We start from the raw sequence: 23,759 nt of genomic DNA on the forward strand, positions 1-23,759 counted from the left end.
ATCCAAAAAGAAAATAAAGGGAGGCATTTTCCTTCTAAGGTACTTCCCTTTAGTCTTTGGATAAAATCTACACATAACCTGAACTGCACAAAGGAGACAGCTACAGAAGCTGCAGTCCTCTAATGATGCAAGTAAATGGACTAAGCTGAGAAAAGTCTCCTTGAGAACATGCATTCCTGGAAGGAAGACAGAATGCGGAAGCACAGATACGAGACATACTAGGAATGTCCTAGTAAGACTGATAATCTCCTGCAAACTAGAAAAAAGTACCCTTGAGTTAGAGATGTTAAACAGAAAAAAAAATCAAGATCCTTCTATATACTACTGTCTGAGAATTTCAGTTCTGTGACTTAGAATCTTTTAGATTTTACTATAGGGATAAGGCAGGATGAAGGTATACAGACTGCCCCATCCAGAGAGAAATAAAACAGAAACAAACACTTCCTAGTAATCGGGGGTAAAGAATCACTGGGGTAGAAGGGCCACCTAGCTTGGCAGCTGGCACAGGAGAATCAGGAGACTACATGAGAACCAAGTGGAAGATGCTGCCACCCTTGGGTCACACGAAGTTAACTCAAATGAGGACCTGGAAGGGAAAATGAAGTGTTGATGGGACCAGAGGCCACTTTGCAAGTTTTTACATTTTATATTGAGCAAGCGAACTCATGTTTCAGGAGAAAAGCTTTGGTAACTCAAGGTTGTACTTTCTGAGACAATGCAGGGAACAAGAGGAAGAGGGAAAAACAAGAGTGAAGTGGGGCAGGAGAAACAGAGATGAGGTGAGAATGGAAAGGGGCAGATGCCACTGTGCACCCAAGGGCACAAATGCAGCGTATCTCTGAGTGCATCTTTACTCCCCAAGACAGCACCTAATATGTTTTACAAGACAGGCAAATTCCACACAAAGGATAAGCTACTGACCCTAAAATTATGAGTCTGTCAACACTGATATTTATCATAATTCTACTGCCACATGATACAAAAGTACCTATCACTAGGACAAGAAAAGTCCATTAATTTACATTAACTCAAAATTATGACAACACTGTAAATCAACTATACTAAAATAAAATACAATTTTAAAAAAATCACAACAATTTGTTGACATTATTAAGGCTGACTGAATTGGCCTAAGTGTTTCCTAAATTTGGCTAAGGATATCATTCATCTGGAGCTTTTGTTAAAAATAGAGTTTCCTAGACCCCTGCCTAGAAAGTGATTCTAGGTTTGAGAATCTGTATTTTTGAGAAGGATCCCAGTTAGTTTATAATTAGAAAGCTTGGTAAACACTGCTTAAATATACAATGGTATTGCAAAATAATACTTACCCTGTTGTGTGGAACACCAAATGTTGTCCCCTGCTACCCCCCTACCTCCTTATTCACAAACGTCCTTGATATTCTCAGTCTTTGCTTTGCCTCGAGTCTTCCCCCTCTGCTTCATCCTGCCACTGAGTCACCATCAGTCCTGCTTTTTATCTGCAGCACCTGTGGGAGCCTTTACCAATGTGCTGAGGTCAGACCCCATGCCAAAAACATAATGGAGTTTCCATTTTTCCATATGGTCCCAGGGCATGATGGCCAGCGAGCAACCAGTCAGTGCAGATCCTTAACATGGGTGGTCACCTGTGTGACCAGTGTTGAGAACACACCTCCTGAAGTCATTAGGTAAAATGCTATAAGTCACTACTGAACTTACAAAACCTTTTCCCTATGACAGGTTATGTGCATTAAAAAAAAAAAAAAAAACCAGCTTGCTTTTAAGCCAGCCCCCACTACAATTAGCAACCAGTCTAGAGCAAGTTTGGATTTCCCCCAGCCTCTTTCTTCAATTGGAACTCCCTCTTCAGATGGTGTTCTCTGTCTGGCTCTGTTCAGTGCTTTAAAACAAGAGATGAAGAGTTAAGTTCCTATGATGTGGTGAGTTCTCTTCCTCTCTCCCTCCCCTTTTTTGGATAGACTTCACAATATGTTTTTTTTGCCAGTTTTGTTTACTGCTACAGAAATATGCATTTTAAAAAACTGCTTATGATCCAGCATATAATCTGGAACCTAGACTGCAGCATTAGAGAAACTGGTCTTTCACCAATCACTCAGCACCTGCTGAGGAGCCAGGCTCCTTCTCCACCAGCAGGATGATCCACTTTGATGCACCATCTTCCCAGACCCCTTGACTCTGCCCTTCATCTCAGATTCTGGGACACCATCCTTCTTCTCAACAGCAAATGCTTAAGTGAAATAACCGCCTTGGCAATCAGCACTTCTTGACTAGGTTTCTGGATCCCAAGCTTGATTTCTTTTTCTGTTCTAATTTTAGATCCATGAGAAACATTTTCCTTTTGAGAACACAGGTTCAAAGGCTGTGATTCCTCTACGTCACCATCTACTATTACTTTCTGATGACACTGGATGTCTGAGGCATCATTTCTCTGATGATTATGCTCCTATAACAGGAAGTAAATGCTTCGGGGTAAATTCTACCCTTTTTGGATTCATGTTTATCCACATAATTACTATGTTTAAGTTCATCATGTTTCAAAAGAATTACAGAATCACTCAAACCCTGCTATCCTTCCCTTCCCAAATGAGAGCTAAGATGGCATGAGGGTGGAGCAAGGTCATTCCTTGGTGGACAAATACTCTGGTTTTAAAGGTTCTCTACTATCTGGCCCCATTTGGCGCATTTGATTTTGTTTCCCACCCAAGTCCGCAACAATCGATGACTCTCTATCCTCTCCACCTACCATGTTCTTTCTATCACCAAATCCTGGTTCATGTCTCTTCCCTCCGAGTAATGCCAATCCTTCCCATTCTGTCCACTTTCTGAAATAACACCCATTCTCAAGGGCTACCTCAATTCACAAAATCCTGACTCCTTTTGGCATTTTTCTCCAGCTGTGTCAGAAAAGCCAGTCTGCTTTTTAGACATGCCATACGGTGCGTGTAGAGACCCTGTTTTAAGTTTACCATGCTGACAGACTTCCCTGGTGGCTCAGACGGTAAAGCATCTGCCTACAATGCGGGAGACCTGGGTTTGATCGCTGGGTCAGAAAGATCTCCTGGAGAAGGAAATGGCAACCCACTCCAATATTCTCGCCTGGAAAATCCCCTGGACAGAGGAGCTGCTTAGGCTGCAATCCATGGGGTCGCAAAGAATTGGACACGACTGAGCAACTTCACTTTCACGCTGACAGCCATTGTGCTTTATATTCCCAGAATCTGACGACTTCAAAAACCACTACTTTACATGATGTATTAGAAGCAATGCTCCTGGTTAATGCTTGGAGAGACACACTGAGAACTACAAGGACATATAGGGTCTTGAGTAAGACCAGCAAATGCTTCCCTGTCCAAACTGTCCTTAATAACTGATGTAGGCATGACCTAGAACAGCCTTCCTTCTAACATTATCTGTCTGGGGGCAAAGAGTGGAGTAAAATAAATACTGTGTTCTATCGGTTTCCTCAATTAGAGCTAACAACTCAGTTAAGTTTTGCTCAGGCACCCCCACTTTTTCTCATACACAAGGCCTTCTACAGCCCCTACTCCGTGTCTCCCTGTCATTTCTTGAAAACTCCTTTTCCATTCTTCATTCCTTTATTACAGCTGTGAGTCAACTTATGAAGTTAATCATGATTGAAAAGATCACAATACCCTTGTCCCTGAGGATTGACAAGTTCTAAAGCAAAATCAGAATGCAGTGAAGAAGCTGTCTGCTACCATAACTCTGTCTCCAGAAAAGCTCTGCTTATTTCTTCTTTATGTGAATGTGTTTTTCCCTTCCAGTAATCAGACAAGAAAGAACACATAATTCTCCTGTGTTAATACTACACTAACTTTCTAGCATAAGGTTACTTAGGCCTTCCCAAGCTAGCTTTGAAATCAAAGTTCACTTCATGAAAAAAACAAAAAACAAAGTTCCCCACTTGATGTGTTCTGCCAGCTTATATGCTTATCATGCTCTGAGTTCCAAACCAGGTGTCTAAAGGACATTTCCAAAAATAGCCTCTTTTAAAAGTTGGTCTGGGTCTTCCTTTTTTTAAACAAAATATATAGAGACAGATTATGTAGTAAATTCAAATAAAACATTTAAGTAAAGCCTTGTGTGTGTCATTTAAGATAGGGGCAACTCCTGAAGCACAGTAAGGACACTTCTTTCTGTGCTGCTCTTTTCAACTGGGTCCTAATTTCCATTAAGTTAAAGGACTTATGCTGTGAAGTCCAGATAACTGGGTAAAGTTGAAGTTCTGACTGGTTACATTTGTTATACTGTATAGTTTTGCTACGTGGATTAACTAATTAAGTATTTACTGAGTAAATATTTAGGTACAATCTATGTCTGGGGCTTCCCAGGTGGTGATAGTGGTAAAGAATCTGTCTGCTAGTGCAGGAGATATAAGAGACGGAGATTCGATCCCTGGGCTGGGAAGATCCCCTGGAGAAGAGCACGACAATCCACTCCAATATTTTTGCCTGGAGAATCCCCATGGACAGAGGAGCCTGGCGGGCTACAGTCCATGGGATCGCAAAAAGTCGGACACGACTAAGCATTTGAGCAGCATGTCTGGGACACAATTCGGGTCTTCCTTTGTAAGGGGCTCTTAAATTCACCTCTAGAAATAATCTAGGCTTATTCTGTAAGGCAGATTTTCCGGTCATCTGAAGTACAATGGGAGTGTTTCTGGTTTTGTTTTTATTTATTTGATTGTGCAGGATCTTCACTGTTCTGTGCAGGATCTTCACTGATACATGTGGGATTTAGTTTCCCAACCAGGAATTGAACTTTGGTTCCCTCACTGGGAGCACAGAGTCTTAACCACTGGACCACCAGGGAAATCCCCAGTGGGGGTGTTTTTAACAAAGTTTCTTTTACTGAAAAGTGATGATCCTGGAGAAGCTATTAGAATTTAAAATGATGACACACAAAACCCCTTACATGCATTACATTTTAATCCTCATACAAAAAACAGAATTGACATTCTACTGAGCTAACAATTGCTAAGGCTAACTGGTAACTCCAGGGTTTTGGCTCTCTTGCCAACTTAAAAGCAGTTTATCTGATCAAAACTGTAGATATAATGAAAATAAGACTGAAGGGTGAAGTTTTAAAATCTGTGCTACATGGGCAATAAACCTCTGGGTTCTTCTCTGGAAGCATCTAGCTTGTAGCTACGTGCACCTTGGCCATATGTCCAACACAGATACAGGTTCTTTCAAGAGCTGAGGGAGCACACTATTTAACTCAATTATAATTTCGCTTTCTGTTGTTGCACTGGAACACTCAAATTAACTTATAATTAAGTATGAGCTACTTCGTACTGAATTTATTTTTCTCCTCAGTTCCATTTTCCCATTTTAACGCTTGGGTTGGGACTGTTGCCTGCTTCCAAAGAGCAGCATTTAGAATGTTAGGGAGTTTTTGTTAAACATAAAAATTTCAGTTTTCCTTTAGATTTTTATCTATGGTTTAAAAGTACTAAATAATTAAAGTTTTGGTTTCATGTTTCCTGACATAAATTTGAATTCCATATGTATACTGATGTGTTGGGAACTCATAAAACTTGAAAAAACATCAATTTAGCCGTAATGAAAAATAATTCCAAAGTGGTCAGAGCAGTCCCATTTCTTTATCCTGTTCACAGGTCACTCTGAATGTGAGCAATTATGTCCATGAACACTTAGAAGAAAAACCCCAATGTAAACTTGATTGTTGCTTCCTTGGTGGCTCAGTGATAAAGAATTCACCTGCCTATGCAAGAGACCTGAGTTTGATCCCTGGGTTGGGAAGATCCCTGGAGAAGGAAATGGCAACCCACTCTGGTACTCTTGCCTCGAAAATTCTTGAAGAGAGGAACCTGATGGGCTACAGTCCACGGGGTCACAGAGTCGGACATGACTCAGCGACTAAACAACAACAAAGCTTTACTGTTTTCATCTATCCTGGGGTAAGCTACATATTTCACCTGCAGGCTTAGAGAAAGAAAAGGAAAGAGGTATCTCGTGTTGTTAGGTGGTGTTGGTAAGCACCTTCGAGCCACAGGGGGATAGGTACAGAGAATGCTGGACCCAAAGCCAGAGACAATTTTAGTGAAAACTCACAAATGACTCTACCTAAGTTAGTTAGGGTTTATATTGCTTATAATGAGTTTAAATTAGAGTCTGACAATGACAGCAGCTCTGTAGGCGCCTTTTCTCCAGAGCTTAATGATGTCAAGTGAGGCTGAGTCTGGTAGGATTTCCTAGAAAAAAACACCTCAGCTGTGAATGCCAAGATTGGCATCTTCAAATAATTTTCTTAACCAGTTTCCTTTTTTTTTTTTAACCTGAGGAGCACAATGGGAAAAGAAGGGGTACCAGGAGAAGAAGAGACAAGGTGGATAAGTGCTTAAGAACTTCCAAGCTACCTTACAATTTGCCAACAGCTGTCAGGGGGCTCCCATCTTTAATTTATACCACACTTTCTACACATTTTCCTGCATGCCTTCCAAAAAGAAGCTTCATTACTATGCACTACCTTGAAATTAGCTGTTTGGATACTGAATCAGTGTTTTACAGGACAAAGAAGAAATCAAACCAGTGGCCAAAAAAAAGAACTCAAAACTAATGTCTCTACATGCACTGCTCTCTTCCCAGCACTCCCCTTCACACTGAGTGCTCTTCCCATTCTGCAAACAGCCTACTCATCTCCCCTATGGGAGTTTATATCAACACAGAGGAAGGTACAGAGCAAAAAAACCTACCCATGGTAACCACATATTCTGAAATATTAGGCATGACACTTTCTTGGAAAAGCTATCATCATCTGATTCTCATAATATTTTAAAAGACTCCCCTTCTGGTTTTCACATCACCTAAAGGAACTAATTTCTCATAGAAACATCTTTTAAAATATCATGACACCCATATAAATAGAATTATCCTAGAACAACCTAGAATTCCCAAAGTGCCTCCTAACATTTCTTTCCCTCCTATCAATATCAACTCAAAAATCTACTGGGAAACCAATGGCTCTATCACCCGTTGTTGTTCAGTCGCTCAGTTGTGTCTGACTCTGTGACCCCATACATGGCAGCACACCAGGCTTTCCAGTCCTTCACCATCTCCTGGAGCTTGCTCAAACTCACGTCCATTGAGTCAGTGATTCCATCCAACCATCTGGTCCTCTGTCGTCCCCTTCTCTTCCTGCCTTCAATCTTTCCCAACATCATGGTCTTTTCTAATGAGTCAGTTCTTCGCATCAGGTGACCAAAGTATTGGATTTTCAGCTTCAGCATCAGTCCTTCCAATGAATATTCAGGGTTGATTTCCTTTAGGATTGACTGGTTTGATCTCCTTGCAGTCCAAAGGACTCTCAAGACTCTCCTCCACAGTCCAAAAGCATAAATTCTTCGACGTTCAGCCTTCTTTATGGTCCAACTCTCACATCCATACATGACTACTGGAAAAACCATAGCCTTGACTAGATCGATGTTTGTTGGCAAAGTAATGTCTCTGCTTTTTAATATGCTGTCTAGTTGACCACAGCTTTTCTTCCAAGGAGCAAACGTCTTTTAATTTCATGGCTACAGTCACCATCTGCAGTGTTTCTGGAGCCCAAGAAAATAGTCTGACACTGTTTCCACTATTTGCCCATCTATTTGCTATGAAGTGATGGGACCAGATGCCATGATCTTCGTTTTTGAATGTCGAATTTTAAGCCAGCCTTTTCACTCTCCTTTTTCACTTTCATCAAGAGGCTCTTCAGTTCCTCTTTGCTTTCCGCCATAAGGTTGCTGTCATCTGCATATCTGACGTTATTGGTATTTCTTCTGGCAATCTTGATTCCAGCCTGTGCCTCATCCAGCCCGGCATTTCACATGATGTACTCTGCATGTAAGTTAAATAAATAAGTAGGGTGACAATATACAGCCTTGATGTACTCCTTTTGGAACCAGTTCGTGTTTCATGTCTGGTTCTAACCATTGCAAGAAGACCTGCATACAGGTTTCTCAGGAGGCAGGTAAGGTGGTCTGGTATTCCTGTCCCTGGTATTCCTGTCTCTTGAAGAACTGTCCATAGTTTATTGTGATCCACACAGTCAAAGGCTTTAGCGTAGTCAATGAAGCAGAAGTATATGTTTTTCTGGAATTCTCTTGCTTTTTCCATGATCCAACAGATGCTGGCAATTTGATTTCTGGTTCCTCTGCCTTTTCTAAATCCAGCTTGAACACCTAGGAGTTTGCGGTTCAGCTAGCTGCTGAAGCCTAGCTTGCAGAATTTTAAGCATTACTTTGCTAGCATGTGAGATAAGTGCAATTGTGTGGTAGTTTGAACAGTCTTTGGCATTGCCCGTCGTTGGGATTGGAATGAAAACTAACCTTTCCCAGTCCTGCGCCCACTGCTGAGCAGTTTTCCAAATTTTTTGCCTTGAGAAGTCCATGAACAGTATGAAAAGGCAAAAAGATACCACCCTTAATAAGCGAGAATATTACTACTGTCTGATTTTAAACAAGTAAACGTGCTCAAAATAACTATTATTAAAAATGTGCAAAGTTAGCCAAATACTAGAGATAGAAAAAAGTAAGTTATAAAATAGAAAGTGTTCTGCATCAAAAGTAATGAAAAATACAAATGGTAAAAGTACCAAATACCAGTCTTCTGTGATCTGTCTAAGTGCAGTTGAGCAGCAGCAAGACAGCTGTCTGCAGCAGAGGTATTTTTTAAGTCCTATGTTAATTCAATAAAATACCATTGTTAGTTCACAGAAAAGCAGACTACACAAGCAGTAACAGTCAGTCAAAACCTATTTTTAAAACAAAGTGTATTTGGCTTTTAAATGCTTATTTTTCTTGATTACCTGCTTATAAGAGTAAATAGTCAATTATAATATTTATGAAAATGTACAAGATTGTATCAGCAGGTTTGTAAAAATTATGGCTTACATCACTATTACTGGTTCTAATGAGGAAATACCTGTGTTGAGAAGTTATCAGCTCTATATGTCTACATATTAAAATGGTCTTTCAATGAAATACAGATACTACATTGATGGTCAAAATTTAAAAGTCCCATATAAAACTAAAAAATATGTCACTTCTCATAGCCCTGATGTACAAACCATATCTGTCACATTATTTCGGTTTGCAGTTTACTTCATCTAATATTTTCCTGCCTGTTTAATTTAGGAATCAAATGCATCTAACTGTTTATATACAAAATACCACAATGATGAGAGTAATTTCTATTCTGTGCTCTATGATTCCTTTTAATTGACATTCAATTGTCTAAATATTAAATAAATTATCAGCTAAAACAGATTATTCTGACTCACTTAAAAAAGATTTAAAAGACCTTTTAAGTCATCATGTTTCTCCGAAAGAATAAAATTGTCTAAAGTCTGATTATGGAAAATTTCTAAAATCATTGTTTTTCTTTTATTATTATTTTTTTATCAAATTGGTGTAAATGGAACATAATACAACCATGCTATTATTACAAAAACATCTAGGTCTTCACTAAGATGGGAGGGGCTGTATCACTTGCATGGATGAAGGGCACCTCAAAGCAGGAGACTGCCCTATGCTCCTTTCTGGAGATGAAGAAAACAAAGAGTAAGCCAAATGAAAATCAGAAAGTGAAACGCTTGCAGCAGGGAACACTAGAGAACTGATGTGCCTATGAACAGCGCAATATGCTGCAACACAGATTTCTAGACGTGAGAAGACAACTTTGGTGAACCCAAAAGTGCTTTTACCGTTTAAAATGGAACATTCTTAATATAAAATTGCAATAATTTATTAAACAAAGAACTGAAATATTAATTATATATCATTAATTAGAGGTAAAGGTACATTTTACTTAAAAAACAACAATAAAAATCCCTGAAGGCTTTCTAATAAGCTGCAGTGCTAGTCAGCAAATGTGAAACTTAAGAAAATTATCAGGAACCACGCTTAATGTTTTTATGTTCAAGGCTTTCCTACGTTTCTTGCACACTCCTTGGCCACCTCCTCAGCAGATCCTTCACGTTTGCACTCCCATTTGACCTCTAGTGCTCACTTCTACTACCAGCTGATAGATTTTGATAATTACATACTACTTCCTTTCCTACTTCTTCCCACAACCAAAAACTAGGTAGTTGTCCCAATCTACCTGACTTCATAACTATAAGGGTTTTTAAGAACTTGCCCTTAACTTCAAAAATCACACTGTTTATCAGATTTGGTGTTTGTAAAAAGACTCTTGAGATTATACCCAGTCTGCTTGTACAATTTTAATCAGCTTCACTATGCATTCTACGTCAGGTGTTGTTTTTCATGATATCTAGTTTTGAAGAATCCTCCATATCCTCACATCAAAAGCTCAAGTAATTGGAAATTAACCTTAAGAAGGGAGGCGAATCTTAGGTGAGGGCGTTAGAGTCCCAAGTTGAAACAAATGAGGCAAAAATACAGACAAGGACTACAAAGCTATTAACCTTCCATAGACTTTCATATTAGCTATGCCAGGCATCAGTGAACACTCACTAATGATGACAGTAACATTTGCAGTGATACACCCCCCTGCCCCTAAATGTTCCAAAGGGACGATGGTTAGAGGAATGAGGTCCCAAAGGACAGTACAAGCTGGTGGCGCAGAGGATCGGTGCAGTAAATGCAGGGGCAAAGAAGGACAGCACATTGAGCATTTAGAAAGAAAAATATAAACAGGAATAGAAAAGGAGATACAGTTATTATGTGACTCTTAATTCCTTACCTACCAGAATGACATGAGTCACTACTGAACTCCAGAATTCAAAAATGTCTGATTTACCATGACTTGGCAAAACAGAGGAAGGGAGGGTGCTGAGAGGGGACATACAGTAAAATCGGGTGGATATTTACATATAACTGTAACACATAAGAGCTCATAACATGCTTCACGTATATACTTCACGCATTCAAAACACTTAACTGGCATGTTATCAGCAGTGATCCCTAAGCACAGACCCCGGCAGTATGCCACATGTGGTACACCTGCTGAATGCAGCCCTGGATCTGGGACACGACCTACTTGGTTCAAAAATCAAGCACGCTTGTACCAAAGATTCTTGTCTGCTTGTTACCTTTCACTTTGAAATGTCTGGTATTCTATGAATGGGAACAGAGGTAGATGCAGTGTTCATGCAGACTAAGAGCTGATGAGGAGTGAGAAATCCTTAACGTATTCCACAAATACGAATATGAAAAAAATAGTATGGCCACTGCCTTGAGCTATGTTCCCAAAGTTGGGGAACTAAAGCAAGGCATATAACTGAACACAACTTATGAGAGACAGACCACAAAAGCAATGTGTAGATGGTATTTAATTTTCAAACTACGTGTATCAGGTAGGTACAAAGGACTACAAATAAATTGTATTTACTTTCTGGAAAAATAAAGGCAAAGCTGCTGGTGGTTATTTCTCATTTTAAAAAATGAACAATTAGTTTTTCATTCATGGAGAGGACTTGAATTTTCACTGAACTCTCCAGTTTTAGATATGGAAAATGGACACATTGTCCTGTCCCAGTGGGGTGATGAAAGTACAGTACTATACTAGGGTCTATCGGCTAATACAATGATTTTAAGAATGCCTGGTTTACAACTGGGAAACCCTGCCTTATTGTGATAAATAAATATTCAAATATAACAGAATTTAAACCAAAGAGAAATTATTTCAACTTTTCCAAGCAAACAGGGTAGACACGCAGTCAAAATCATCACTCTTCCCACTGTTATCTAGGACTGTTCCAGAAGGAAGCAAAATCACCTTTGCAGAATAAAAAGAACAAATTAAGTCAAATGTGACAATAGTATTTTGAGGTTCCACAAGGTGTAGATGAGAGCACTTATGAGCTGTTAGGAAAATTTGATTTGAGAACTACATAATGGAAATTTACCGACTGTTTGGACTATAAACCTTATAACAACTTTAACATCAAATTAACAGTGTACATGGCAATAGAGTGAACCTCACAGCTGTAACTGCAGGGCTGCAGCAGAGATGGAATACGACAGTGGCTAAGTAGGACTCTACAACTCAGAGGGGCTCTTGCTGAGCTCAAACATCTGGTTCCACCTCTAATTTTCAGTTAATTTTTTCTGAGTACATTCAGGGGCTTCTGCGCTGAAGCAGTGTGCAGCTGTTTATGCCCAAGCTCTCCAAGTCCCATCCCATACGCCCAGCTCTCCTGGCTCACTCTATCTACTGGTACCAATGGGAAATGAAGGAAGCGGACTCTTTGGGGGTGATGCATCATTTCTTGAAGTTGGAAATATGCTGACTCAGATGTTAGGTAAACTATCTACAATGTTTTCAAGGCAAGACTCAACGTGTTTTTCTGAGTCCCTGGCCACTGGCAAAGATCAAAGTAGGAGGAACTTCTAGGGGCTCAAAGCTTTGACCTAAGAAGCAAGAGATATGGTCTGATGAAAACCAAGTAAGGTCAATGAAATGTTACAGTGAGATGTGACAGTGGATTACTGCTTAATATGTGACTAAAGATTTTAAAATTTTCTTATGAATGTTTCCTTACAGAAGAGAAATCTGTATAGCAAGAATACTATAAAAAGCCATGTGCTGGGCTTCCCTGGTGACTCAGTGGTAAAGAATCCACCTGCCAGTGCAGGAGACACGGGTTTGATCCCTGGACTGGGAAATCCCACGTGCCATGGAGCAACTAAGTCCGTGCTCTACAACGACTGGCCCTGTGCTCTAGAGCCCAGGAGCCGCCACCTATTAGGCTCATGCATCGCAACTACTGAAGCCTGTGAGCCCTCAAGCCCGTGCTCCACAACAACAGCAGCCACTGCACTGAGAAGTCTAAGCACTCCAACTAGAGAGTAGCCCCTGCTCGCTGGAGCTAGAGAAAGGCCCGCGCAGCCACAAAGACACAACACAGCCATAAATAAATAAATAAGTAAACTTTTTTAAAAAAGAGACAGAGATGTGTGTTTCAAGTCAGGGTTTTTTAAGTCTTTTCACCATGCATTTACTAAAGGCTCCTGAATTTGGTTAAGATGCCACATTTGTTTTTAGCAGCAACAGGCAAAGAAAGGCTAGTGGGGACAAGAAGGGGGCACTATCTTGTAAACATGCAGCTTTCCAGGATGTGTGAAAGTTGCTGTTGAGAGATAATTTTAACAATTATCATGCAAACAGTATCAGTACACTTAATAGGAGGCAGAACATAGTGACAGGGCTCTATCTTGTGTTAGAAACAATGTACTTTACCGGATGATTTAGACACAAGGCTGCTTCACTTACCACTTCTGTTGATGTTTCTGCGTGTTCAGAAGTAACATGTTCTTGAAGAGATGTCTCCGTATAGCCCATTTTTCCACAATAGGGACAAGTAAAAGACTGTGGCTGTTCTACGGAGAAAGCTTCCCCACCATAGTACAAATCTGAAAAACAGAGTGGAACTGCATTGAGAAATAATTACCAATTTAAAAAAAATACAGAAAAATGTAGCTCAGTCATATCTGGCACTTTTGCAACCCCACTGACTGCAGCCCACCAGGCTCCTTTGCCCATGGGATTCTCCCTGGGTGTAATCCCGGAGTCAGGAAGATCCCCTGGAAACGGAGACAGCAACCCACTCCAATATTCTTGCCTGAAAAATCCCATGGACAGAGAAGCCTGACAGGCTACAGTCCATGGGGCTGCAAAGAGCCAGACATGACGACCACATAAACCTATTTTTTTAGTATATCACTTCATTACAAACATCTCATTATTTAACATGAAACAAATACCTAATTTAAGAGGATAGGATCATTTCTGTGAGAAGAGAAAATGAAAGAAAATGTTTATTACATGACAGATTTCTTCATTCTTTGGGAGATTTCGACTACCTTAAAAATACTTAAACCCATTACGTATATATCGACCATTTATTATATGTATAAGACTTGCCAGGTGAATTTGGGGTAGGTGAAGATAAATGTACTTAAAAAAAAAGAAGAAGAAGAAATAACAGAACTTCCTTACCTGATAAGGGGCACCTACAAAATCCCCAAGCTGACATCATACTTACTGGTGAAAGGGTGGATGCTTTCCCCTAAGACCAGGAACAAGACAAGAATTGCCACTCTGGCCATTTTTATTCAATATTTCAGTAGAGATTAGATAATCACAGTAGGCAAGAAGATGAAATGAAAGGCATCCAGATGGAAAGAAAGAAGTAAAACTCTCTATTAGCAGATGACAGGATCCTGTATACAGAAAATCCTAATGAATCCACTAAAAACTAGCAGAACTCATAAATGAGCTCAGTGACATTACAGGATACAAGATCTATACCCGGGGTGGGGGACTGGAAGACTAGGATTAATATACACACTGCTGCTGCTGCTGCTAAGTCGCTTCAGTCGTGTCCGACTCTGTGTGACCCCATAGACGGCAGCCCACCAGGCTCCCCCGTCCCGGGGGTTCTCCACGCAAGAACACTGGAGTGGGTTGCCATTTCCTTCTCCAATACATGGAAGTGAAAAGTGAAAGTACTGTATATAAAATAGATAACTAATAAGGACCTACTGTATAGCACAGGGAATTCAATACTCAATACTTTGTAATGACCTATACAGGAAAAGGATCTAAAAGAGTGGACATATGTATATGCATAACTGATTCACATCGATGTACACCTGAAACCAAACACAACACTGTAAATCAACTATACTTCAATAAAAATAAAAACAAACAAAACAGCAGATACAAGAGAAGCTCTAAAAACTGAGAAGTTACCTTTTGTAAGAGATATTTACATTATGAGATAAACTTCCATTTGTACCAGGAAGAGAAGAGGTTCAGCACTAAACCTCTAGAAACATCTATCAAAGGAGAGGCAAAGACCTGAATTTACATAACAACTTAACTCTGCAAAACAAAGTTACCCTTGTTTACCTCCCATAACTGGCCTCCTCCCCACCCAGCTCCCCCAAATCTTCTTTTGTCTTTAGCTAGAGGCTTGGGCCACTTCAGGGAGTTACTGTTTTCCTGGGCATCACTCATGTTATATAGAAGGTAGATATGTTACCAAACTTCTGTTAGTTTTTTTTTTTTTTTAATAAAAAATCTATGACAGAAATAAACTGTTTCTCTGTAACTGGGAGTTGGGCAATCAAAATATTTTTAATTTCATTTACAATTGCAAAAAGAATGAAACATTTAGAAATACATTTAATAACAGAATGTAAAACTTATCCTTTGATAACTATAAATTTTTGTTGAAAGAAACCAAAAATGACCTAAATAAACAGAAAGGCATCCTGCTCTAACAGGGTAGCAGACTTACTATCATTGCTTTCCAAACTGATCTACAGATCCAAAACAACTCCTATCAAAATCCCAGTTGGTTTCTTTGCATAAATTTGACAAGCCGATTCTAAAATTCACACAAAATTCAAGGGATTAACAACACCCACAGTAAGCTTGAAAATGAACTAAGTTGGAAGATTCATACTTTATGATTCCAAAGCTCACTATGTAACTGAGACACTATAGTATTGGCACGCAGACATACAAATCAATGGGACAGACTGAGAGTCCAGAAATTAAAAGTGACATCTATGGTCAGTTGATTTTCTTTTCTAACAGCTTTACTGATATACTTTGACAAATAAAAACTGTATATATTTATGGTATATAATGATATTTTGACATATGTGTATAGTGTGAAAAGATCACCACAATCAAGCTAATTAACATTTCCATCACGTCTACACAGTTACCATTATGTGTGTATGTATATGTGTTGAGAAGATTTGAGATCTATCCTCTTCAAAAATTTCCAGTACACAATATTGTTAACTATGACCACCATACAACTATGATCCCTCTTCCAGCAACACCAGAGAAGACTCTACACATGGACATCACCAGATGGTCAACACCAAAATCAGACTGATTATATTTTTTGCAGCCAAAGATGGAGAAGCTCTATACAGTCAGCAAAAACAAGACCGGGAGCTGATTGTGGCTCAGATCATGAACTCCTTATTGTCAAATTCAAACTTAAATTGAAGAAAGTAGGGAAAACCACTAGATCATTCAGGTATGACCTATATCAAATCCCTTACGATTATTCTGTGGAAGTGACAAATAGATTCAAGGGATCAGATCTGATAGACAGAGTGCCTGAAGAATTATGGACGGAAGTTCATGACACTGTACGAGAGGTAGTAATCAAGACCATCCCCAAGGAAAAAAAAGGCAAAAAGGCAAAATGGTTGTCTGAGGAGGCCTTACAAATAGCTGAGAAAAGAAAAGCTAAAAGCAAAGGAGAAAAGGAAAGATATACCCATTTGAATGCAGAGTTCCAAAGAATAGCAAGGAGATAAGAAAGCCTTCCTCAGTGATCAATGCAAAGAAATAGAGAAAAATCATAGAATGGGAAACACTAGACATCTCTTCAAGAAAATTAGAGATACCATGGGAACATTTCATGCAAGTGAAAGTGAAGTTGCTCAGTCGTGTTCGACTCTCTGCGACCCCATGGACTGTAGCCCACCAGGCTCGTCTGTCCATGGGATTTTACAGGCAAGAATACTGGAGTGGGTTGCCATTTCCTTCTCCAGGAGATCTCCCTGACCCAGGGATTAAATCCGAGTCTCCCACATTGTGGGCAGACGCTTTACCATCTGAGCCACCAGGCACAATTAAGGACAGAAATGGTATGGACCTAACAGAAGCAGAAGATATTAAGAAGAGATGGTAAGAATACACAGAAGAACTATACAAAAAAGGTCTTCATGATCCAGATAACCAGGATGGTGTGATCACTCACCTAGAGCCAGATATCCTGGAATGCGAAGTTAAATGGGCCTTGGGAAGCATCCCTACAAACAAAGCTAGTGGAGGTGATAGAATTCCAGTTGAGCCGTTTTAAATCCTGAAAGATAATGCTGTGAAAGTGCTGCACTCAATATGCCAGCAAATTTGGACAACTCAGCAGTGGCCACAGGACTGGAAAAGGTCAGTTTTCATTTCAATCCCAAAGAAAGGAAATGCCAAAGAATGTTCAAACTATTGCACAATAACACTCATCTCGCATGCGAGCAAAGTAATGCTCAAAATTCTTCAAGCCAGGCTTCAACAATACGTGAACTGTGAACTTACAGATGTTCAAGCTGGATTTAGAAAAGGCAGAGGAACCAGAGATCAAATTGCCAACATCTGCTGGATCATCAAAAAAGCAAGAGAGTTCCAGAAAATCATCTAATTCTGCTTTATTGACTACACTAAAGCCTTTGACTGTGTGGATCACAACAAACTGTGGAAAATTCTTCAAGAGGTAGGAATACCAGACCACCGGACCTGCCTCCTGAGAAATCTGTATGCAGGTCAAGAAGCAACAGTTAGAACTGTACATGGAACAACAGAACAGTTCCAAATTGGGAAAGGAGTACATCAAGGGTGTGTATTGTCACCTTGTTTATTTAACTCATATGCAGAATACATCATGCGAAATGCCGGGCTGGATGAAGCACAAGCTGGAATCAAGATTGCCGGGAGAAATATCAGTAACCTCAGATATGCAGATGACACCACCCTTATGGCAGAAAGTGAAGAAGAACTGAAGATCCTCTTGATGAAAGTGAAAGAGGAGAGTGAAAAAGTTGGCTTAAAACTCAACATTCAGAAAACTAAGATTATGGCATCTGGTCCCATCATCACATGGGAAATAGATGGGGAAACAGTGGAAACAGTGTCAGACTTTATTTTTTGGGGCTCCAAAATCACTGCAGATGATGATTGCAACCATGAACTTAAAAGACACTTGCTCCTTGGAAGGAAAGGTATGACCAACCTAGACAGCATATTAAAAAGCAGGGACATTACTTTGCCAACAAAGATCCGTCTAGTCAAAGCTATAGTTTTTCCAGCAGTCATGTATGGATGTGAGATTTGGACTATAAAGAAAGCTGAGCACTGAAGAACTGATGCTTCTGAACTGTGGTATTGGAGAAAACTCTTGATAGTCTCTTGGACTGAAAGGAGATCAAACCAGTCAATCCTAAAGAAAATGAGTCTGAATATACATTGGAAAGACTGATGCTGAAGCTGAAACTCCAATACTTTGGCCATCTGACGTGAAGAATGACTCACTGGAAAAGACCCTGAGGCTGGGAAAGATTAAAGGTGAGAGGAGAAGGTGACGACAGAGGATGAGATGGTTGTATGGCAGCACTGACACAATGGACATGAGTTTGAGTAAACTCCAGTGATGGACAGGGAAGCCTGGCATGCTGCAGTCCATGGGTCACAAAGAGTTGGACGTGACTGAACTGAACTGATGATCACCATGCTATACATTAGATCTCTAGAACTTACTCATCTTGCATAACAAAACTTTGTACTCTTTGACTAATAGCACCCCATTATCCCCTTCCCTCTAGTCAGCTGATCTGCAACAGGAATGCCAAGACAATTCACTGGGGAGAGGATCTTCTCAATAAATGACACCGTGACAACAGGACAGTCATATGCGAGAGAATGAAGCTGGACTTCTACATTCCACGCACAAACATTAAATCAAAATGGACCAAAGATCCAAATGTTGGTACTAAAATTATAAAACCTTAGAGGAAAACTTTTTTTTACAACATATTTTTACATCTTCATGATCTTGGATTAGGTGATGGTTTCCTATATATGACATTAGAAGCACAACAAAGGAAAAAAAACACATAAACTTGACATTATCAAAATCAAAACTTATGTGCTTCAAAACATATCAGCAAGAAAATGAAGACAACCCACAGAATGGGACAAAATTTCTGCAGATCATTCACCTGTAAGGAACTTGTATACAGAATACACGAAGAACTATGAAAACTCAATAATAAAAGACGTATTACCCAATTAAAAAATGGGCAAAGGATTTGAAAAGACATTTCTCCAAAGCAGATATGCAGGTGGCTAATCAGCACTAGAAAAGACGGTCAGCAGCATCACTGGCCATCAGAGAAATGCAAGTCAAAACCACGAGACACTACCACTTCACATCCACTAAGATGTCTACAGTCAGACAGATAATAACAAGTGTTGACCAGGTAAGAAATTATAGCATGAAACATTTAAAGGTTTTCTTATGCACTGACGGTGCCTTCTAATCAACTGTACAAATAATCTGCTTCCTGATCACTACAGTATGAAGATTTCTGTACTGTTAGCAAGAACAGTCAATTTAAACTTCACTCCTTCTTTACCGAGGCACTGTTTCATTTCACACTTTGCCAGGTGTATTTATTTCTGAATGACTTTCCTAAGCAAACTATAAGAGAAAAAATTACTTAGAATAAAAAGTAAGATTTGTGTTATTTTTAATGAATTTGGAGCCTCATTATGCAATGGGGATAGTTTTAGAGCGTTTTGTCTTTTACTTCTTCATACTTGTATACAAAGTTCTAAATGATAATTCACTAAACTTTAAATACGTACCAAAATCTACCCTTGTTAATATGCACTGCATTGGGTGGTCAGTTGTATGCCTTGTTGTTGTTGCACCACTTTCATAACAAGATGCACAAAGATCGTAATCGTAGCAAATTAAACACTTGTATCTGCGACCTCGAAAATTTCCTTTTAAACATGCATCACAGCTGACACCTATAAAAAAAGAAATATCATTAATTAGCAGCAGTAAAAGGCCACTCTTCATTTCATTTTTATAAATAAAAAGATGCACGTACAACCCCAGATTTCTTTTCCAAAATGACTGAAAACAACAATGTAAAATCATATAGGAATTTCTGTTCCCTCGATGTACTCTTCTCATGGAAGTAACTTAAAATGTTTAACAAAATGTAAGAAAACTTGTAAAATGTTTTGAAGAACTAGCAAGAGGGCAACAGTCAAGTGAGAGAGGAGTGAGTGAGTGGCCTCACTCAGGGAGGTGGGCGGCTACTTGGGAAATTCTGAGCTCACGTGTTCACAGCCCTGCAGGACAAAGCACAGGTAGCAAAGACCTGCCAGGTCTGCCATGGTGGGGTCTGAACAGGCAATTCCTCATAAAGGTGAGACTCCAATACACCCTCACTATATGTGTGAGCTAGCAATCCTTAGGGGATTACAAAACTTGCCCCCTGAAATCCCCTCTGCACAAAACACCACCACCACCACCCTAAAAAGTTATAACTATCAGTACAAACCAGTCCAGATATCACATAAGTGAAAAATCCAAATTCAGACTTCCAAATGGTTCTAGGTCAAGAATTTAGAGTAGTCCTAAATAAGCATCGGCACCAAGCATCAGACAGAAATAAAATTTTAAGGAATGACAGTTCATGCACAAAATACCAACAAAAGCTTAGATACCACCAGAAAGAAGTTTGTAAGAATAAGCAGCAGAATCAGAATGGCAAAGAGTTGATGGCAGATACTACCAGTTTAAAATATCAAATACTAACAGTTTAAAACAATAAAAGAGGAGCTTAAAAAGAGGCAACCAACATATTCGCAAATGTACCGAATATCTCAATATGCAAAATTTGAAACTTAATGGTCAGGTATAATAGCAAGAAAGCCTTTTATTTTACATGTGATATGCCTGTTTAGGTAGAAAACTCCGGCTAAATTATCAGAATTAAGTATTTTAAGCAAGGTAGCCAAACATAAACACCAATAAAATACAAAGACAAGTGTATTTTAAAAATGCCATTTGAGTCTACTGATATGAGGTACTCAAGTGCTGTGTGCTAAGTCGCTTCAGTCGTGTCCGACTCTTTGCGATCCCGTGGACTGTAGCATGCCAGGCTTCTCTGCTCATGGATTTCTCCAGGCAAGAGTACTGGAGTGGGTTCCGTGTCCTCCTCCCATATGAGGTACCCAGATTAGTCAAATTCACAAAGAACGAAACAGGCTCCTCCCAAACCCAGAGCAGAACAGTAGTTCGCAGAGACTGGGTGGAAGGGGAGCGAGGGAGTGCTGTTTAATGGGTCTCAGTTTGGGATGATGAAAAAATTCTGGAGATGGACAGTGGTGAGAGCTGCACAACAATGTGAAAGTACTAATTCCACGCACTTAACTATATGCTAATGGGCTAAAACGACAGATTTTATGTTGTGCTTATTTTACCACAATAAAAAAAATTACATAATTTGTAGTAGTATTCCTGAAAAGTGCCTATGAATAAACCTAACCAAACATATGCAGCCCTTTATGAAATAAATTAGTAAAAATGTGTTCAAAGACATTAAATAGCTTTTAAAAAATAAAAACACCAGGTTCACTGACTAGAAGGTTCAACATAATAAAATACCAATTCTCCCCAAACTGATCAGTGGATTTAGTACAATTCTAATAAGAAAACAATCACAAAAGAATTTTTTGTGGAACATAAGCTGACTCAAATCTTTACACAATTTGCAAAGGGTCAAAAATAGCCAAGACATTCTTGAAGAGGTAACAAGATGGAGGGATTTGCTTAACATAGCAAGAGCTATTATAAAGCTACAGTAATTTAGATAGTAGGATACTGGCTTAGAGACAGACAAACTGACCAAAGCAACAGAACAGAAAGCCCTTAAACTGGTGCTCAGATGGTAAAGAATCTGCCTGCAATGCAGGAGACCAAGATTTGACCCCTGGGTAGGGAAGATCCCCTGGAGGCCGGAATGGCAACCCATGCCAGTATTCTTTAGGACTGACTGGTTGGATTTTCTCACAGTCCAAGAGACTCTCAAGAGTCTTCTCCAACACCACAGTTCAAAAGCATCAATTCTTTGGCGTTCAGCTTTCTTTATGGTCCAACTCTCACATCCATACACGACTACTGGAAAAACCATAGCTTTGACTAGATAGATCTTTGCTGGCAAAGTAATGTCTATGCTTTTTAATATGCTGTCTAGGTTGGTCAGCTTTTCTTCCACGGAGCAAGTGTCTTTAAATTTCATAGCTGCAGTCACCATCTGCAGTGATTTTGGAGCCCAAGAAAATGAAGTCTGTCACTGTTTCCCCATCTATTTGTCATGAAATGATGGGACCGGATGCCATGATTTTAGTTTTCTGAATGTTGAGTTTTAAGCCAACTTTTTCACTCTCCTCTTTCACTTTCATCAAGAGGATCTTCAGTTCTTCTTCACTTTCTGCCATAAGGGTGGTGTCATCTGCATATCTGAGGTTATTGATATTTCTCCCGGCAATCTTGATTCCAGCTGGTGCTTCATCCAGCCCGGCATTTCACATGATGTACTCTGCATATGAGTTAAATAAACAAGGTGACAACACACCCTTGATGTACTCCTTTCCCAGTTTGGAACCATTCTGTTGTTCCATGTACAGTTCTAACTGTTGCTTCTTGACCTGCATACAGATTTCTCAGGAGGCAGGTCCGGTGGTCTGGTATTCCTACCTCTTGAAGAATTTTCCACAGTTTGTTGTGATCCACACAGTCAAAGGCTTTGGTGTAGTCAATAAAGCAGAATTAGATGATTTTCTGGAACTCTCTTGCTTTTTCAATGATCCAATGGATGTTGGCAATTTAAATCCAGCTTGAACATCTGGAAGTTCACAGTTCAGGTATTGTTGAAGCCTGGCTTGGAGAATTTTGAGCATTACTTTGCTAGCATGTGAGATGAGTGCAACTGTGCAGTAGTTTGAGCATTCTTTGGCATTGCCTTTTTTGGGGATTGGAATGAATTCCACTGACCTTTTCCAGTCCTGTGGCCACTGCTGAGTTTTCCAAATATGCTGGCATATTGATTGCAGCGCTTTCACAGCATCGTCTTTTAGGATTTAAAACGGCTCAACTGGAATTCTATCACCTCCCCTAGCTTTGTTTGTAGTGATGCTTCCTATGAACCAGTCAATCCTAAAGGTAATCAGTTCTGAATATTCATTGGAAGGACTGATGCTGAAGCTGAACCTCCAATATTTTGGCCAGCTGACTGACTGGAAGAGACCCTGATGCTGGGAAAGATTAAAGGCAAGAGGAGAAGGGGACGACAGAGGAGGAGATGGTTGGATGGCATCACTGGCTCAATGGACATGAGTTTGAGCAAGCTCCGGGAGTTGGTGATAGACAGGGAAGCCCGGTGTGCTGCAGTCCACGGGGTTGCAAAGAGTTGGATATGAATGAGTGACTGAACTGAACTGAACCAATATTTTTGCCTGGAAAATCCCATGGACAGAGGAGCTCCACAGAGCTGGATATGACTGAGTGACTAACACACACACAAACAGATGCAGACATGTTGAAATCTGTCACAACAGTAAGGTCACTAGAGATCAGTGAGGAAAAGAGGAGTAGACAGTAAATGGTACTAAGACAGGTGATCTCCCTGCCATATACGGGGACAATAGAGTTGGATCTCACCTACAGATTCCACACACAGGAATCAATTCCATCCACAGATTCCACACACAGCAATCAATTCCAGATGGTTTAAAGACAAGTATGAAAGGGAAGTGAGAAAAATCTCTGAAGACAATATAGGGGAATATTTTTATAAACCCAGAGTAAGAAACCATTTTCTTAACACACACACACAGGGCCCAATAAAGGGACACATTCAACCACATTAAAATTATGACTCTTCCTTCACTTTTGATATCCTGAAAGTGAAGTCGCTCAGTTGTGTCCGACTCTTAGCGACCCCATGGACTGTAGCCCAACAGGCTCCTCCATCCATGGGATTCTCAAGGCAAGAATACTGGAGTGTTGTCCCCATTTAATATCTTAGAGTGATGGAAAAGACAAGGCCCAGAATCTGGTGATAAATAAAACATACACGACAGACAAGAGTTAGCTATACA

The 23,759-nt window shown here is 39.8% G+C and overlaps 1 protein-coding gene across 1 annotated transcript in view; it reads right to left on the reverse strand.

The window, feature by feature from the left end:
* Positions 1 to 23,759, reverse strand: part of KCMF1 (potassium channel modulatory factor 1) — a 78,384-nt gene that overhangs the window by 13,887 nt on the left and 40,738 nt on the right. Inside the window, exons 2-3 of the mRNA XM_040224333.1 lie at positions 19,446 to 19,613; positions 13,266 to 13,405 (exon numbers count right to left, since the gene is read on the reverse strand). Of these exons, the coding sequence (XP_040080267.1) occupies positions 13,266 to 13,405; positions 19,446 to 19,613 (308 nt within the window). The remainder of the gene's footprint in view (positions 1 to 13,265; positions 13,406 to 19,445; positions 19,614 to 23,759) is intronic.

Source organism: Oryx dammah, unplaced genomic scaffold, assembly GCF_014754425.2.
Source record: "Oryx dammah isolate SB20612 unplaced genomic scaffold, SCBI_Odam_1.1 HiC_scaffold_25, whole genome shotgun sequence".
In the NCBI taxonomy this organism is placed as follows: domain Eukaryota; kingdom Metazoa; phylum Chordata; class Mammalia; order Artiodactyla; family Bovidae; genus Oryx; species Oryx dammah.